At 37.6% G+C, this 20050-nt stretch overlaps 1 protein-coding gene across 1 annotated transcript in view; it reads left to right on the top strand.

Annotated features, from left to right (window-relative positions):
- Positions 1–20050, top strand: part of UBN2 (ubinuclein 2) — a 50806-nt gene that overhangs the window by 234 nt on the left and 30522 nt on the right. Inside the window, 4 exon segments of the mRNA XM_057389465.1 lie at positions 1–157; positions 4266–4358; positions 10150–10251; positions 18974–19111. The exon segment at positions 1–157 is cut by the window's left edge and continues 21 nt beyond it. Of these exon segments, the coding sequence (XP_057245448.1) occupies positions 1–157; positions 4266–4358; positions 10150–10251; positions 18974–19111 (490 nt within the window).

Here is a 20050-nt window from a genome sequence, read left to right as displayed (position 1 = left end):
GCCGCCGCGCCAGAGCGGGCGGCAGGAGCAGCCGCCACCGCGGGAGGCGCTCCCGCTCCGCCAGACGGTCCGCCTGGAGGTGGTGCTGAAGGACCCCACCGAGGAGGGCTGCGTGGAGTTCAGCTACCCGGAGCTGCTGCTGTGCGGGGACTCGCGGGTACGGGACTTCCCCTTCCTTCCCTCTCCCCGCGCCGGCATGGGCCCCTGCGCGCTTCTTCCTYCTCCACCCGGCTGCTGGCGCCCCCGGCCTTGCCGATAGTGTTATCGGTTATCCCGTGCTGCTCGGGGGTGGTCCCGGTACGGCGGGCGGGGCGGTGTACTGCGGGGATGTCCGGTAGCCTCGCCGTCGCTGTGGGSTCCTTCTTGTGCTGAGGCTGCGCCCGTGCCCGTGGGGGGAAGGGGAGGCTTCTCACTTGTCCCTGAGCTGGCCAAGTGCTCCTGGCCTTTGCCGCGGGCTGAGGCGGGGGAGCGCCTCTGTCTGTGTCCCKCTTACCCCGGCTCACCTCCCCGCCGCTCCCTGCCCAGGGAGCTGTGTGTTGCATCCTCCCTTCCTGGGAGCTTTTTACCGGCAGCTGGAGGAAACTCTGCTGGTCTGTATTCCGGGTTGTCCCTAGGTTGTGTGTGCAGGTACATAAAGAGTTACTAACCTGGCACTGCTGTGAACCTTGAGAAGCAATGAAGTAAGCATTAACAGACTTGGAGAGGAGTTTCTGTAGTCTTGGAGGGCACAGGATAAATGAGAGTTAATGCTGAACTGGTAACCACACCTGTAAGTGCTGAGAACTTAATTCAAGAAAAAAWACCAAAGTGCTCTTCCCTTCTCTGTTCTTCCCAAGCAGAAAATGTTTGGTACTTGAACTACTTTTTATTTTAAGGACAAAGCTCCTGCAGACAACTTCAGGAAGCAAGCAGCATTAGCCAATCAACAGGGCTTCCAAGTAGGAAGGAGAGGCGCATGTCCTTAAGCTGGTCCTTGAGCTGCTCATTCTTGAGAATACCAGTGGAGTTGCACTTGATTTAAATAGTTGTGGTTTCTCTTAATTCCAGTACAGTGTTAGAGAAAGGTTGTCTCTTACTGGGAAAGGTAGAGGGCATGAAAGCAACTACTATTAAGAAGGTTGTGGTAGATCTGGTGGTAAAASCAAGTTTCAAATATCAGTACTGATACTGCTATGGGATTTTTACATCCAGCACAAACTCTAATATAGTTGAAACTTTTCTTATGAACCAAAGTGTTTCTAGGCAATGATGATGCTGTAACTATACTTAGCAGGTTGCTCATTTTTTCTGCRGTAGGAGAGATACACACACTGGATTGTGTTCAGATGTGGAAGACARAAAAATCAGTGGCTGATTTTAATCCTTCTGAGATCTTGTCATGCAAGTTAAAAGGTTCCTTCTGTTCATCCTGTCCTACAGCTGTTGTGGGCAAACAGTGACAATTATGACTCCTCAGAATTAGTGTAGCATAATCAAACTGCTCTCTGAAGTGCAATCTTTCTGAGCAGTTCTATGAAGGTGAAAATTGTGTTAGTATTTAGAAGTGGTTCAGTACTCGGAGGCTGGCTTTTTCCTTTGGCAGTTCCCAGTTCCATAACCACCTTTTACTCTTTAGGTTGTCAGTATCTTAATCACATAATCAGGGGAAAATGGCTCTTTTTGCTATATTTCAAGAAATTCCATGTCTTCTGGGGGTGGGAGAGCATTTATATAGGGGATTTTGGCGCAATTTGGATCAGAGACTGCTTTCAGGGTAGAGCTGGTGATAGAAATGCTATATAAGAAACTGTATATTTTTCAGCTCTGTAAAGTCCAAATTAAAATGAATGGATCATAATGGCCCTTCTGTTAGTGGGCTGTGGAACAATCAGCTGATTTACTATGTAAAACTGTCATAAATTATGATCCTTTTAAAGGGATTCTGGCCTATTACATGAATAAACTTGGCCTGGCAGTTTAATTTCTTGCTTGCTGTATGGTAGAACCTGGAAAAGCTACTCTAATATCGGGGAAAATTTAAAATCTTGAAGTTTGCTTTTTCAAAGTAGGTAGTAGCTAATGGGCAATTAATGTTGTGGTTTTAAGTGAAGTTTTATAATTCAAAATTTGTTGTTTTAATAAAGTTTCAATTTAAAATTAACAGTTCAGTTTGTTTTTGCAATGCAGACTTTTTGTTGGGTGAAGATTGATTTGATTTTCTGGAAGCTATTTTAGACTCCTCCCTTATAAGAAGTTGCTCAACTTTTTTATAACATTTCCCATTAAAGTTTAACATTTTAAAGTCAGGAGCTTGCCTTTCTGTCTTGTAGTGTTCTTGGAACTGCTGCAACCAAGGAAGGTTCTCCAAAGGAAGGCGGTTCTGGGAAGGCAACGACTGGTGAACAGGAATAACTTTAAATATGGCTTTAATAGGCCAGAATAATAATAGTTATATAATAATAGAATTATAGAGAATCCCAAAACTGATATGACAGTGCAACTTCTGTCTTTTTTTTTTTTTTTTTTTTTTTTTTTTTAATTCCGAATTTGGGTTCCTGTGCTGAATCAGAAGCTATTTGAAATGTTTATTTTAAAAACTTGTACTGTCCTTGTCCTTTTTTGCCTGGATAAATAGAACATCCTTTGATAGGGTTGTTTGTAGAGTTCATCTTTTGGGAGGAATTACGTAAAGTTTTGGATGTGAGTAATAAGTTGGTGTGGTTGTAGGGTTTATTTGCCTCTTAAAYGCTAGTGGAAGTGAAAGTGCATTCCCATTTCTTTTGAGGTAATTGAGGCTTGGTACATAAAACCTAATTTGAAGTGGATGAGCCAGAAGCTCAAGTTGGCTTCCGTCAAACAGGCTCTAAAGGTGCTGAAGTAGTAATGTCTTAGTCCAAGAGTCATCTGTTCCTTGGAAACAGTCAAAACTAAAATTTGCTTGAATTTGAGTCTGCAGTAATGCTTAACTAATAAAACTGATAGTCAGCTACGGCTCTTGAGGATGGAATTTGATGAAGAGAGGCAAGTTAACACAAGTTTTACTTGTTCTTTAGGCTCAACCTTTTTTCACTTCACAGTTAGAAAAARGTCACATATGCCTAGCAGAAGATGTGAAATAGCTTTTCCCAGCTAAAAGTAGAGAAAATGGTGTTTTTAATTGGGTAGTATTTTATATTTAATATGCCCACAGGAAGCAAGTACATGGCTTAAGTTTATGTTTCGGACTAACTATAACCTCTATTAATTTTTTTCTCTAAATACTCCATCTGGGAAATGTATTATAATTATGTGGTGTTGGCAGTTTTGCTTAGCTTACCTTCCTTATTATATTGGTCTTTATACTATTGAGCTAGTTTTGTAACCATTTAGTCAATATCTTGGGTTTTCATACTATGGAAGAAAGGTCTTGCTTTTCTGAGCTTACTGGTTTTTGTTCTTCATAAATCTTCGTTTATTCATTGGTAAGTAGTCTGTGTGCAGTAAAATTAGTTGCCATCCATAAAGATCTGCAAAATGGACCTCCATTCCATCATATTCTAGCATCCTGGTACCTTCCATCTTCCAGCAGTCACTGTATTTGTSAACTCCAATATGAAGGAGGCAGCCCTGTTTTTCTGCCATCACTTACTAAAAAAAACAAAAGCACTATKTACACACTGTTCATTAAGTTTGTCTCAGTGAAAACCTCTTTCTAAAAAAAAAGGAAAAATGAGGGGAATACTTTCTGCTAATTTGTATACTTGGAATATTAAACCCCTTTTGTGGTTAACATAGTTACGATTATTGAAACTGACTCTTGCACTGTCTTTTTTTTTTAGATAAAAGGGTTGCATTAATTATGGTTATAATTTACTGAGCCTTTTAGTCTTCTGGCTGCTTCCCTGCTGGTTAGCATACCAGGTACATCTTGTCTCTTTTATCTAGAAGGATCATAACACCTGTTAGAGGGATCAGTGGAAGCAGAGGTGAAAAGGAGTTGTATTTAGAGAGAGTTCTTTCTAACCTCAAATGGCCATAATTCTCTCTTGTGCTTACACTTTCAGTTGAGGTTGTACTTGAATGCTTGGGAAAATACAAATCTGAGTATTTCTCTTGACTCTTCTGGTTTCATTCTCATCAGAAGAAAAGTAACTGGATGATAATTCAATAGTGAAAGTAATTTTTAGAGATTAAGCATAAATTCTGACTACTTAGTCATCAGARCTATTGGTTTTTGACATTTAATAAGTTTTTGAGATGCACACTTCTGTGTTTCTTATGGAATGTGTAACTTCTGTGTTTTTCAGAAGAAGTCAGTTCATTTGGAGGATCCATTTAATGATGAACAACATGAGCGACATGAAGTAGAAATGCTTGCCAAGAAGTTCGAGGCAAAATATGTGAGTTACTGCACTTTGTTAAAATACACAAATATTTAATAGTTATAATACATAATGCTGATGGGTTTTTTTCTGAAGAAGGTTCTAATGTAGTGTCAAATGACTTCTGTACATTTCAGAGATGACTGTCTCACTGTATTTCATTTAAGTACCTTGAAGCTGCCACAAGCTTATCAGACAAGTCTGCTAAATAGATTTGTCTATAGATGTTGTAGCTTGTGAAGCTATTCTTGGAAAAGCTTTGTATATAAATACAGCTTGGTAATAGATGCAGGTCAATATTCATGCTCTGTATTGGAGGAAAGAATTTTTATGTAAAGCTACTGTGCACTATTGAACAGCTCTTCTGTTTGGGCTAAATACTGATGGATCTTGATTAATTCCTGATTAGCTTGGAATGTTTCCATAGGAAGTTACTTGTTAAATAGTAAATCATTGCTCGATTAATGTCTTGGAGCTGCCAGCTGCCCAAAGATACTCTACTGGCTCTTGAAAGTGTAATGTGAAGGACTTGAACAACACTAGCTACTAAGATAAAAAGGCTTTCACTAGTAAATGAAGGTAGAAATCAGAAAATGTTGACAAAAACCACACCCAAACAGGTCTTTAAGAATTCATATGGGTAGGGTTGGATGATTAAGTCTGAGCTGGCAATCAGAGCTCATCATCATGCTGAGGCATGTTGATATTCTGGATTACTAATAGAACACCTCAATAATAAAGGAGGGAAACAAGAGCAGTCATTTGTATCTTTTGCTACTAATATATGTATTAAAATCTTCCTTGTCTGATTTTTTTTTTTTCTGGCAAAGGCAGATTTTTTCAAGTGCCCAATTTATACATTCRGTAGAAATAATTACTATTTCAAGGCATATTAGCTGTGACGCGTAACAAAATYAACCCTTAAATTGGAAAGAATCACTCTCATCTTTTGGAGAAACTGAGACAACCCAGTATGCCCAGTGATTTGAGAAGGCTGTTTCAAAATACTGCTTGCTTTTAATTTGAATGATAAATAATTTTTCAAATGTGAGAGAAAAATGTTTCAACCATACTTTTTTAGAAAATTCATTTTCACTATACAAGTTAAGGATTTTAGAATGTCTGAAACAAGTTGCTTAACTGGAGCAGATGAAAGTCAGTGTGAGCATGTAAAGCAATATATGTAGGAGGGAGTGGTCGTGGAAGCAATCTAATTTTACATATATTTTTATGCATACATCAAAGCTAAATGTGTTCATTTATGGACAAAACATGTTATTAGACTTAAGAAAACTAGAGTTCAGTGTTCAGTAGTCACAGAAAGGGGCAAATAGATACTTTTAACCATTTGGAAGCAGCAGGTAACAAAAAATTACATATTTTCAGCAGTTTAAATTCATGGTACACTTACATCTTGATTACTRCTTGCAGTTCTGATTCCTTTCCTTTCATTATCTGACTTGCCTTGTGTCCTTTACATCCCCATGAAAGGGAATGTCTTCTATATAAAGAACCACTTACTAGGTTAGAGCGACTAAGCATGAAGGGTGATGAGGGACTAAGATTCCTTGTGTTAAATTACTCCCTGTCCTTTYTCTTCCAATATAAGAACCATCAGCCTCTACCTGCCATCCATGCTCAGAGGAATTGCATCTCTGTACACCAATCCAGTRCAATTGCTCATGTTGTCACAGCATCTTCTGCCTCTTGTGGTGAGACATTTGCTCTTTAGCATCAGCTGAAAAGGATCCCATGAGCAGGGATCCCATGTAGCAGATACCCATTTTCCTCAAGTTAGTGAGTGGCTGCAGGATACTCTTATTAGCAGGAGTTAAATAGTGACACTCTTTAGCAGTGCTTCAGTGTAAAAGTAATCACGGTTTGTATGAGGAAAAAATAGCTTTTTTTCAGATTTGCATGAAGTATTATATTCTCCTTTAAATAATTAGGTATTACTTATCTATATCTGTTTAAAATGGAGTCAGGCAATGTTYTAATCATAATGTGGTAGTCCATCTGAAAAATTTGATGCATGAGGAACAGTCTGCCTKGAAGACTTCTTTTCAGGTAAATTCCTGTGCTCATAATGAAATCAGTACAATATTTGATCTATTTTGCAGATACTAAGAAAAGGCTATGAATTAGTGCAATTTTGTCAAACAAGATACATAATGTACCATTTGTTTACTTGATTATTCAGAACTTTCCTGGAATTGCTGCACATATTAAACACCAGCATAAAAAAATCTGCTCTAAAGGGTTCCCATTTTCATTGTTTTGATTGTTATTATTCTCTGCATAAAATCAAACACTGTTATGAACATATGATACTGAACCTTGGACTATTGTTGCATACGTAAGAATTTTTCTTGGATCARAACAAAGGTCCATGTAATGGGTAGGGGATACAGTGTCTAATGGGTGACAGTGGAATCTCAGAAGTACAGTAGAGCATGTATGCATTGATRTTACTTCACTGTGCCTGTCAGGCAGTCTGTCTTAATTTGTCTCAGAGACAAAGGTTACATGTTTAATTTTTTTATAGCTTTCTGCCACAAATCTGCCAGACCATTACTGGATTTCTGTGTTCCACAGCACCGGAGTACTATGATGATTGCCATATAAAAACACACTTCATGTTTAAACCTGAAGAGTTCACATGGTSCTCTATAGTTTCTATATTGTAAGAAATAGAGAAATATTTCCAGTTCTTCTGCAAGTTACATGTGATTTTGATGTTGTCATCTACATCCAGCCCTTTTGTTCTCCAGCTGTGTCTTAACATTGTTATTGTATGGAAGTGGTGTTTTTTACCTTTAAACATCCTTGTTGGCTCACTGTTCCTTTTTTTGTTCTAATTTCTTTTTTAAAATGAAAGGATATTAATGGTATGATGCCCGGTTTGTCAGTGTTATAGTGGTGACTTCTGGTGTGGTTCTCTGTTCCTTTTTTTTTCTCCCCGTAAGTCCCAACTTGTATTCTTTTTTTAACCATTTTTGATTAAGCAAATGTCAGAACTGTGTGCRACCACTGTGACTCCAGTGATTCCTGAGTAGCGTAAAAAATTGGGACCATGCTGTAATTTTTTTTTTTTTTTGCTTAGGCTGTACTTTGTGTGAATTGCCTTGCTTTGTTGATACCAAATTCACACTGCCCATTTATCATACTAAATTCAGAGCAGCTGTGAGGTCTTTGTGATTGTTCAGTAGTCTTTTTWCCTTTCCTTTCTTCAGTAATTTGTCGTCTTAGACCCCTACCCTCTTAGACCCCTACAACTCTTTAGCTGCTCTGTTGCTTCTAAAGTTGAATGAATGCAKGTTCCTTTCTTTGCCAATGAAGTACATAGTCTTACCTTTTCTTTCATAGCTGTAGATCAGMCATCAGTTGAAGTGGACCTTCCTTATCTCATGACCGTGTCTTGTCTTTAAAGATCTTTGGACCKTTTTTAATGGATTTGAAATGCTTTTTTCTACCAAAATGCCTTCCTCCTCTGCATGTTCTTGTGCCTGCTKGTTCTGTTGTTCATAGCTTTTATTAACTTACCCAATATAAAGACCAAATTTTACTGGTTTATGGACTCTGCTGTGGCACTTCTAATATTCTTCAGGTATTGGCATTGTATTTGCCACCCACCTAGTCCTGGTGTGCAAAGGTTGTTTAAACCTAAGGTTCCATGCCACAGTTAATAAATGTCCTGACGTTTTCTTTGACTTCATTGAATACTTGCATGAGAGTGTGGTGGTGCATTGTGGTGGTGGTGGTGCATCCCCCCTCCCCCTTTTCCAGGCTACAGTTTTTTTTGGCGATCTCAAGCACACTCATTTGGGACAAAGAGGTATTTGCAGCTTCAGGAACTAGACTTCTTAATTTGCTCTAGTATTAGGACTACTTATGTTCTGGGATAGAAAGGCTGGAGATTCATTGGTAAAACTTCCCTGAAGTGCAGCATAGTAGACACGGACACAGATAATCCCTTCAGTTCTTCTGTAGTCTTGCATACTTAACATTTTGATCATGCAAACTCTCAACATAGTTCCTTAAACATAACTGGGSAAAGCCAGGCCTGAAGGAAAATCTCATAACTGTACACACAGTGGTTTGGATATTTTCATATGTCTCAATACAGGTACTATTTTAAGACTGCTTTTGTTCATTTAGCTCTTATAAGACTTTTGTTGTTGTTGTTGCTACCTTTGTTCCATATCTGGTTTTGTGACTATAAAGCAGTCAGTATGTATTGGAAATTCTAATTTTTTTTTATTGTCCTTGTATTGTACTGAAATAAAAGAATTATAGGATAACCATTGCTGCAAAAAGATTTTACACTCACAAACAATAATGTTGATAGTTACTTGGGCCTAGCAAGATATGTAGTATAGAGGTGGATAGTATTACATGTCAGTGAGATCAGTACAGGCAAAGTATGGTTTATGAAGCATTCTTAGCCTGCTGGCACCTAAGTCAGAATCATAAATTATATAAGCTTTTGCACTGGCGTTTAATCAGAATTCTTATGTGCTGCCTTTTTCTGACTTTTTTTCCTTCTCTCATCCATCTCATTTAAACTTTTTTTTGAAAAACAGTACTGTATGTTTTGGAAATGTGCAATCATTCAAATGTTTTTCCAGATGAGTGACTATAGGAGATAATAGGACTGATAGGAATACTTAGCTTGGAATGTAGCTTTGAAATGGGAATTAAAAGCAGAACTCACTTTTGAGGTTTTTCTCCTAGGACTATTGCATTTATTTATTTAAGTATATGTGAGAGATGCCTGTTTGCTTGCAAGAGCATATGCTTTACTTTGTTACAAACTTGAATTCTCTCAAAATGTTGTTAAAATGGAGTTGTTCAGATGCTTACACCTCTCAAAAGAGCAAAGGTAAAACATCCGTTGAACATTGTCTGCATTCTCATAGCACCAGTAGGGCTGTGATTTTTGGATGTCACAGCTAGAAAGATTCAGTTGCTCTGAGAATGCTCAGAGCTGTGGAGTGCAGGCAGAGAAGTTTCAGGAGAAGGTCTTGAATTCATAGAAGTTACCATTTTAATAAAGGGGGTGCTTTTTTGAGAATTTTATCTTTTAAGATGATTTTGACAATATATGTGAGCTAGAAGACTAGGCTTTAGATTCTAAGAAGTTTTTTTGTGTAACTTTAAGCTTAGATTTCCTGAATGTTTGAGCTGACTGTGAGTTTTTGCTTGACTTGATTTTACAATTAAATTTCTACATGAAAAATATGCAGAGTAAAAATAATTTTGCTGTCTCCTGGAGGTAAGTGAACTCATTGATAATTTGTGATGCAGCTTCTGGCTTTAATACCCAAGTAACATTTTATATTTTAAAACAACTTTTTGTGTGCTATAGAGAATTAATCCATCTTGTGCAGGTAAACACTTTACTGAATGCTAGGCTATCAGTGTTTTCCCTTGTAATGACTCTGTAACATACTCAAAAACATAACATTTTGTAAATTATCCCAGGCCTTCTATCACTAGTAGTCCAATCGCTATGCTTTAGAACCATACGACAGGGAAACATCTCTAAATGGGAAATGTGAGGAAGATCTTGGTCTTGCAGAAAACAGCTAGTAACTGCCTTTCAGGGATGATTCTGGTGAGACATGTTTGCAAAAATACCTCCCTGTGGCGAAGTTTTTAGTAGTCATCTAGACCATCTTCAAGGAAGCATTCAAGAAATCAAAACTGCTAATTCCTTGACTGACTATTCCTCCAATGCCTCATGCTTCTAGGCTTTAGTACATTGCTTCCATGTTTCCTAAGTGATGTAGCAGTGTCTTTGTTTCAGGGTGGAAAGCCCCACAAACATCGGAAAGATCGCCTGCAGGATCTGATCGATATAGGTTATGGCTACGATGAAACGGACCCTTTCATTGATAATTCTGAAGCGGTAAGTAAGCCTCATCAAAGCAGCAAGAAATCATGAGACARTGCTTTATCTTTTCAACAAAGAAGAGAGGTAAGGGAAAATACTTTGTACCTGTCTATAACTGATGTAAATACAAAGGGCATATTTCTTTGGGAAGCCAGTGAATTATTTTATTTGTAGTCTTATTCAGGATACTACTATGCACTGAAGAATTAAGAAAGCCATTCCTAGATCAAACAGTTTTTCAGCTTTAGAAATTAAAATATTTTTGTGCTCTTAATTTACTGTTGACTGAAATTCCACTGGCTATATTTAGTTTCTTTTACTAGCTCTGTGGATTATTAGTGGGTTACTGGCATTAGATTGCCTGCATTATATCAGAAAGCTATTCTGCTCTTAAAAACCAGTAAGAATGGGATGGTTATTCTAAACATTGACTGAATAAGTCTGAAAAATTTGAGACCAAACATGTTAAACAACAGGGTATTATGGCTAACTTTGAATATTTTTCAGAAGTGAAAACACATCTTGAGGTAAATGAAAAAGGTGATAGTGTGGTCTGGGCAGTATCAGGGATATTGGAAGATTTATAAGAGGGCATTTGAAGGTATCTTAGAGGTGATCTGTGAAATTATGAAAATGAAGAAAAAGCTTGCAAAAAAGAGTGGATGATCTAAAAGCTCAGAAACCTCCTATAATTCTTATTTATTAAATGTCAGAAAGAAGTAGATGTGCAGCTTAGTCAAGTAAAAAAAACCCAAAAAAACACCACAAATAAGAGCTGTTACTTGCCAGCCTTCAGTTTCTTCCAGTGCGGAGTGACACTGGACAAAGCAGCAGTGATCTGCTGTGAGGAGGAGGGAGYTAGAATTCTGAGTGGGAGCGGGAAGATTATGAAAAGGGTTGTGAGAAGAGTAAGATAAGCACGTAAGTGCATTACTTAGTGTATGTTATGTCAAGCCTTCATTTAAATTCTAAAACTTGACAGTATAGAAGTGCAAACTCTGAGCTGTGAGATTTCTAGCACATAGAYGCTGCAATGAATGATCCTATGACCTGCGTGAGGTGCACAGAAAGTGCCTGCAGAACTGATAGCTTTTTGAGCAAAAGAAGTTCAGTAGTTAACAACATTGCATGGCAGGCTGAGCTCATCTGTGTGCATTGAYAGTTTTTGAAGTAGGTCTGAAGTTGTGTCATGAGTGTGTTTGTTGTAAGGTGCRTATTCTAACTTACATTAGTTTGTCATTTTTCTTGGTCTAAAGGAAAATTTTACTTGAACCTGCCAAAATTAAACTGTCCTATCATTATCACACAACTTCTGTTTGTTCTGCTGGAACAATGTTGGGGCCTAAGCTTTCATATGTCTTTTCCAAAGGTCACATTCTGGTCTTCAGCTTGGTTGGAACASATGTGCTTCATATCTGCTGAGAAACTACTTGAGCCTATAGGTTTTTCTGGTTTCTCACTGTTGCTTAAGTTCATCATTTTAGCTTTTGAAATTTTATGATACCGAACCCAAGTTCTAGCTTGGTTTTCCTGGATTTACTGTGACCTATCACAGATCTGCTAAGACATTTGGAACACTTGCAGTGCTCATGGCACAGGTCTCTGTCAAAGTTGTAAGAGTCTAGCAAGGTTGAACACTCACTGGTGTATTAATACTGAACCTGCTTGCTGCCTTCTAGCACTGGTGGTGTTACCAGCAGCAAATCTGATAGATTTGCAGGAGCATTTACTTCTATCTCTTGCAAGAGTCCTTGCACAGTTTACAAAAGGCAGTTGTTAGAGGACCAGATGGTTGCATCATGTGCTGGCTGTGGAAGCTATTGGGGAGAATGGTGTATTCTCTTAAGATTGCTCTCCTCAACAAATCATTATGCCTTGTGTCTGTGTTACAGATACAGACTAGCAAGAGGCCATCTCTGTTTTGCTTTTATCCCCATTTTTGTATAGAAAAGAAGAAAAAAAAAAGTGTGCCAGCTGCAATCTAAGCTACTGTTGCAGAGCTTAAGGGTCCTGTAATGTAAGAGTTAACATTAAACAAAACCTCTAATTCTATCATTCCATCTTGGATGCAAGAGAATGTTCAGAAAGAAAATCTGCATGTCTGGCTTGCTCATCTTCTATGTGGCTGGTTGTGAAATGACCGTGTACCTTGAAATGTGTCAGAGCCAGGTGCAGCCTGGACTTGCTTCTTATTAGAAGACAGATTTTCTTACACATAAAAAAACTATAATATTCTGGGCACAAGCACTTGAAAAGTGAATATGAGGGCCKCTTTAATAGTTCCAGGATTACCTTGTCTCTATCCCAGAAAAAAGAAATTGAAAGCTTCCTCAGAATTTTAGTCCTTTTTTCTTGTCACAGTTGTGAAAGAAATAGTGAGTTCTTTGGCACTGAWATAGGTTTATTCCATAGCTTTGGAGATATTTTCCTTCTGAAAACAGATTTTGAGGTAAATGCATTTACAGGCAAGCAGGAAATCTACGTGAGTAGCTATTTTTGAGTTGAGTATTTTGACTGTAGTCAGTGGATTGTGATAGTTCCAGAAAAAAAAATTAAATCAAGATTATCTTACTATTGTTTCTAAGGCCTGTATAGGAATTAGTCTGGTCTGATGGCAAGTCATCTTTGCTTATCTTAATGGACCTATACAAAATGTCCATAACCTGCAAAGAAAGCTCCCTCCTCAATGTTTCCACTGCTTTGATGTTGAAAATAGATTTTGCTGTAGCGTAAGCTGCCCTGAACTACACTCTGTGGAATGGAATTCCTGTAGGATTTTTTGCAAGCTCTATTTTTCCTGCAAGCACGTGCATGTCCAGCCAGATCAGTCTGATTACTTGATCTTGTGATGACCTCTGATTATTTGGTTGGTTGAATACTTTCCTGGCAATATAAGCTTTATATAGGTAGAGATTGTAAGGGAACACAGTGCTCTCTGAGCTTTCTGCAATGTAATAAAGAAGAGGRAATTTAATACATGGTGTTAGTGAAAATGTATGCGGTTTCTCCTACTTGGAGGTACCAGGGCTTGGATATTCTAACCAAAGACCTCCCCCATTCCAAGTGGTTGAATGTAGAAAAAGAACCATTGACCTAGAAATCTGTAAGCAGTGTCTTTTGAAGTAGTGATACCAGGTAGCCATACTGGCAGGAATTGAAGCAAAATGTGAATGCCAAGGGAAGCAGGCACTTCAGTTTTTTGAACATCCAGACCCCATGTAAATATTTGACCTAGTCAATGTTTATGGTTCCATAGTAACCTTCTAAACACTGATGTAAAGAGTCCTATGCTGCTCACTAGAGAAAACCAGCCTGTCAATGGTTTCTCAAACATGGAAAGTTTTTTTCCAAAACCGGTACTTCAGCTCCAAGGAAGAACTACTTTWCTTTAGCTATATGTTGCCTCAAGAGCTCAGATCATCTTAAAGACAGCCTTTCAAAGATTTTGTGTTAGTTTTAGTAATTCTGGACAGACTGTTAAAAGCATTGCTCTTTTTCTATCTGAGTTCCATACTATCCATAATTTAAGGGCTTAGTCTCTGCAAAAATTCTGTCATGATACACCATTTTCACATGTTTCCAGGATGAATTTGTCTTCATCTTGCAATCTCCAGACTTAAAAAGGTATGGCAAATTAATATMTTCTTCTCTTCTACCCTGGCTGCCCCTAAAACCTGAAGCTGATGGGTTATCTGTAAAGTCATCTTRCAGAAGACTCTTGAATATCTGAGAAAATTTTTTCCTGTGAGAATAGTATTTCTTCAGAGAATGGCAGCTCATTGTGACCATGGAAATTTTCACCATTTTTGTGAGGTTCTGGGCCAGATGTAGTTTCAGGCCAACTTTGATACTGTGCTCTCATTGTTACAACTCCAAAGAGTTTGCTTTGTGCATAGCTGTGGAAAGGAGTGTTGTTGCTTTAAAAAGATCATTGTCTCTTAAAAAAACCTAACAAAACAACTAAGCTATCAACCTACAAATGTTAGATACATATACAGAAAACACTCTATAGGATCCATTATTAAACATACTTGGATGGTGTATTGAGAGAAATTGAGCACTGTGGCATTTCTCATCTGGAAAAGTCACAAACCATATCTACACTGAATACACGAGGGTGCATTAAAGCTTCTGTTTTTAAGAGGTTCAYTTGCCGACTGTTTCACTGGCTGTGRATTTGTGTGTTTATATTAAAACTGTCTTCMTTGTTCATTGTCATTTTGCCTGGGCTTGGAAGTTGGATGCTTGGGGAATCATGCACGCTTAGCTGAGTGCACCATGTCACCTTCARTAACACGTCTTGCACATTTCCCGTGTGTCTTCAGGGGAGGTCTGCAGGCTGGACTCTGGTGTGTCATATGCATTCGAGTGAGTACAAGGGCAAGTTTCAGTTTGGAGGTTCTTTGCTTTTTAATCCTCCTCACCCCAAAATACATCAAGGTATCAAGTGGAGTGTCAAACAAACAGATGCAGATACAAGAACAATATGGCTAGAGGAACAAAGRTAGTTGAATTTACAGAACATTTCTGATGTTTGTTAAAGCAATAATAATGTTTCTGTGCTCCTGCAAAAAGTCTTATCATTTTTAAAGGAAAAAAAATAAAAATAAACTGAATAAACTGAAAATTCAGCATTTCCTTAAGGTACTTGAAAAAACCTGAGACTTGTATCTGGCCTTTGTGATACCACTGTTTAAATTTGTAGGAGAAGGAAATAGTGGGTGTTGCAGTTTCCTGGTTTTTGCTAGATTTAATTTTTTGAACAGCACAGAATCACTTTTCAGAGTAATCTCAGCTATTAGAGGGGTAGTCCATGRCCTAGAAGCAGCTATTYTTTGAGTRGATGATTTTATTCAAGCTGCACTGTGAACTTAAGTKTTTCCCAAAAATCACGCAAACAGTATGATTATTAGTATAATACAAAGGGAGGTTTATAATATGCCAAAGTAATATCTCTGATAAGAGCATTTGTCTTAAATGTCATATATGGAAAGTTTGCTCTTCATGTTAAGTAAGGGGGAAAAAGAAAGTATAACTTTTTCTCTGCAGAATCTTCTAGTAGTTCTGTAACATGAAACCTGGAGAGATTAAGTAATACATTACATAATTATTTAACACTGAACTAGATTTTCATTGTGGGTCAGGTCAGAGATCAGGCTCTGCAAGAATTGAGTTGTACAGATGAAAGTGGTCATGTGACTGGTCATACATTTTAAAACTTAGGCTGAAATGTTTTCAAGGTGATAAGAATGTAATCTCTGCACTGAAGGTCACTAAAGTTAATAGCCTAACTCTGGTGACTGGYGGAAAGGTATAAAAATTGCTAGTTGAGATGGRAACTAAACAGGACAATAGATTTGTTTTGGTACTTCTCTTAAGGTGCTCTGCTTGCTCAAGGCTGATGGATTACAATATCCTTATTTACTAAACTAGGATTCTGCTATGAGACTACCCAGAGCCAAGTTTACGTATTTTATAGCCTGTTATACTTTATTCTATTGTGCTCTGCCAGCTGTCCTTTTCCCCAGTGTTAAAAGAAAAATAAACAAACCTACCAACTTGCCTGTGTATTTTGGAAGAAGAACCTTCTTTATCACAGGAAAGCTCTTTGTGCTTGCTTTTTGATGTCTCCTTGGATTAGCAAAGCAATTAATTGTTCCCCCTTAACCTTGTTCAGGGTTTCATTGTAGGTTCTATTACACCATATTTTTGCAGAGATAGGTATGTGGTTTTGTTTGAAAACTTAACCTTAAAGGATGGCAAAGCCAAAGAGTGCATTTCAGTTCTTTGCTTTTTGAAGAAGTGCAGAGATCAGTGAACTGTATGTTTCAAGTATGTTGAAGTGTATAGTGACYTGTGTGAATAGTTAGTCCATTTCACAGAAGCAACCATGTTCGACAAAATTTCAGTAGCTTGGCTTTTATTCAGTGGGCTACTGATGATCAAAACTAAACAGTTCACTTCACCCCAAGGGTGGTAGAGCTACCTCAAAAATGAACTAAACAAGGAACAAAAATTAATCCTGCTTATCTTTTAGCTAAATATTATCTCTTTCATAACAATTAATAAAAAGCTACATCTGTTAAAACACTTGGRCATGTTTGCACCAAATGTCATTTACAGGGCTTAGTACAGAAGTGTTAAAAAAAATTCTTACGTGTGTCCTTTTGCAGGTTGTGAAGGGAGGTGAGTGAGGAGGAGAATCGCAGTAGAATATCTGAGGATAATACCTCAGATACCTGGACACAAGAGTAGGCAATATTAATATAAGATATTGCTGTGAGTCTGGATTTGAGAATTAAATTCGCATAATCCGTAAAATTGTTCTTGGTATACTGATGAAGTTGAAACCAGTTAACTTATTTTTAAAAGATTAAATTATCTTTCATACCAAAACAGTTAATTAAATTAATGGCACTAAAAGTGTAATATGTAGCTCAAGGTCAATAGTTTTAAATAATTTACATGTGGACTTGCTTTTAGATAGTCAGACAGTATTACCAGTCTTATTTTATTATCTGCAGAATGATTCTGTAATCAGTCATAGCACAAAACTGTGTTCACAGGAGTCAATCAAGTCCTGTCTATTTGTAGGTCTGASATTTTTTGGTTCTCACCCATGAAATGTGTAAGGAAGAGCAGAACACTATAAAGGGCATTAAACTTATTTTTGTTCATAAGATAATGTGTGATTTCATACACATAAAAAAAGCAGTGCAAGGCAAAGGTCTTGAAAACAATTCATGAGAAGATTTAGAATTTGCTAGAGCCATGTTCCCTTTAACTGAGAATTCTAGAAGCACTTGAAAATGAAGCTTAATTTCTCTGTTGTCATTACCTTATGCAAACATACTCATTTTTTTTCAGTTAAGGCACTAGAAAATAGTAAGCTTAGCTCAAAGGGGAAGGTACTAACTACACTGTGGTCTCCAGGMCCCTCTGTCTAAAGTGAAACACTGAGTTAAAGCTATGCTTTGTTCAGTAGGCTCAGGGTAAAAAGAGATTTTGGTAAAGAAAAGTAGTCTTACTCAAGGATTAAGAGGAACTGAATGTCAGAAAGGTCTTTGAAAGTCTGACTAAATTCATARTCCTCAACAGAAGCTGTTGAAACCTCAACTTCTTAGTTAATACATCCACATCTTGCTAATCTTACTTGCCTGTTGACTATTATGGTATACACTGTCTGTATATTGAATGAATTCTGCCTYTCTTGTTGCCTTGTTTCAATGGATCTGTGCCACAAAGATCGTGTGTTGATCGTTCAAGTAATTTGCTGTGATTCTTGGCTTCCTCATTTGTGGACTCTYTAATCCTTAGCTGTGTGTTACCCAGGCCTTCCTGTACTGTTCTGCATTGAAGTCTTTCTTGTATTTACTTTTGCTTTGTATGATAATGGTCCCASCTTTGACTCTGCTTTTTCTTCTAACTCAATAACTACTGTATTCTTCAGTTTTGATCCTTTACTGCCCCAGCCTTGCCAATTCAGTTCACACCCTGTCAGCTCAAAYGGGAGATGTCTCCCCTTGTCTTTTAAGTGCTGTGGATAATAATTTCTTTCYTTTTATTTTTCTTGTACATGATGAAGTTGTTTCTAAGACCTGTGGAAAAAAACATGAGTTTTCTCTGAGATTTTTAARCAACCTCCACTCTCAAGTTTACTTTGCATGGTCCTCCTGGTCTTTTAAGATGAATGACAAGTCCACTGTTAAGCCACTTCATTCTCATTTTGTCCAATTAATAGATTCTTTCACTTTCTTGCACTAGTTTCTCATATCATAGGGTACTCTCTAAATGCGACATTTGTAAATGCCTTTCCCATTTTATCTTTCTGTACTGCTTGTTAAGATTTCTGTTCCAGAAAGATGAAAGGTAATGAGTCAGAGAAGTTTCTAACTACTTASTCAGATTAAAGCCTGAGACCTATGCGGGGATTTTTCTCCAGCTTCCTTGATTAAGTACACATTTACTGTTTTTTGGATAATTCTTCTTCCTGTTCAAAAGTTTTTGGTTGCCTAGACTTTTCAGTTCTTAAACCACTTTATCTTCAGTATATTTTACATGGTATGGAGGCTGCTGATCATGTAATAATGGAATTACTGTTGTCATCCACTATACCGATTATTGATCACTTTTTCTGTGTCTTTGAATTTCAATGTTTTTGAGAGTCAGCCTTAGAATTCTAACTTGGAAATTTCCTCATAAATACTAAATACTTTTCAAAATAAAGTATTTATAAGAGTTTTTAACTTTATGGTTTTAAAATTGTCTGAACAGAGTGAGAATGTTTGCCTTTAAGTGAAATTTTTGATATTGTGATATTCTCTATAAGAGGCAATGTTGTATTAAACACCTAAAATTGGAAATAAGGTAACAGATACCATGATTAAGTTTGTCATGTCTGGGATAGCAGTTCTAACAAAAAAAAATTTCCGAGAACTTTTTAAGAGAACTAGGGTTTTTGAGCAAACTTGGTTGGAGTTACCTTCAGAAATCAGTACTTTTAAAGCTGTAATCCTGTCTTKTCTTACAGAAAAGGATGGTTTTGAAAGTTGAAAGGATACTCTGTGATACTAATATTCTTTCCCTTAGCCAGTAAGTTTTTGACAGAATTGCAATCCTGTTTCTGTTCTAGGAAGTTGTGCTGTGTGCTGTCCTTCATGTATAGGGACTGGTGAATGAACTACATGTTTGGCTTATTAAGAAATGCTGATAAGTTTATCTTCTTCTTCCTGTTCAGTATGATGAATTGGTTCCTGCATCTCTCACAACCAAATATGGAGGGTTTTATATCAACACTGGTACACTGCAGTTTCGCCAGGCATCTGAATCAGAGGATGAAGACTTTGCAGAAGATAAAAAACATAGGCCACCTAAAGTGAGTGATTTTAATTAGGCTTTTTTTATACAGAACTAAAAGCTAGGTGGACATTAGWAATACTTGATACACTTAGAATGACTCCTGTTAAGAGTCCAAAAGCAGAATGATGCATTGAACTGTTTTATTGCAGTTTCTGTTTTGTGGCTAATGTACTAGCATTCAGTAGCTAATTCAGGATGTCTACAGGCTATCCAGTGTTGCAAGCATCTGTTTAGGCAGCCTAACAAGCTGTGCCCACCCATCTTGAATTGACAGATGATTCTGTAGTTTTGTAAGAATTTTATTATGTAAGCTGAAACCTTAAATTCATCAACACTGCTTTTATGATTTTGGACAAAAATTACATGATTTGAAATTGTTCCTAATATTGAGAAAAACAGTGCGTAAGTATAGTATATTAAAATTATGTATACAATCTTTCCAAATGGCATGCTGTTCTATGAACTTTGACAAGTTACTGTCAATGAAAACATAATTGCAATATGGCATTGACAAGTTGCATGTCATTCTGTGAACTTACTGCTTCCTGGTGTCCTTCCCTGCTCTATAACTCTTTAAATTTAACATAATTTTAAGATTCTTGTGTTGACTGTGACTAGGATGCGGTTAACTTTCTTTCTAGCAGCCTGTGTGATGTGTGGTTTGCATTTGTGACTAAAGTTGTGTTGATAACTGCACCAAAGTTTTGCCTGTTGCTGGTTAATGTTTGCACTGTGTGAAGGCTTTCTTTTTCCCTATGCTGCACCCCCAGGTAATCYACGGATCAGCAAGAACTTGGGAGGGGAGGCAGCTGGTGTGTATTGGCCAGCAGAGATGTTTCACACTGTGCAACTTCATGATCAGCAATGAAACTGTGGTAGCAGAACAAGGTGGGGGGACTCAGTCTTCCCAGGTGGCCATTGCTCATACTGGCTGGGCAGCAGTCTGCATGTACCT

Source organism: Malurus melanocephalus, unplaced genomic scaffold (genome assembly GCF_030028575.1).
Source record: "Malurus melanocephalus ecotype Western Australia unplaced genomic scaffold, MMel_1.1 scaffold_17, whole genome shotgun sequence".
NCBI classification, from domain to species: domain Eukaryota; kingdom Metazoa; phylum Chordata; class Aves; order Passeriformes; family Maluridae; genus Malurus; species Malurus melanocephalus.
The sequence above is the reverse complement of the archived record's forward strand: the minus strand, read 5'-3'. Positions and strand labels throughout refer to the sequence as shown.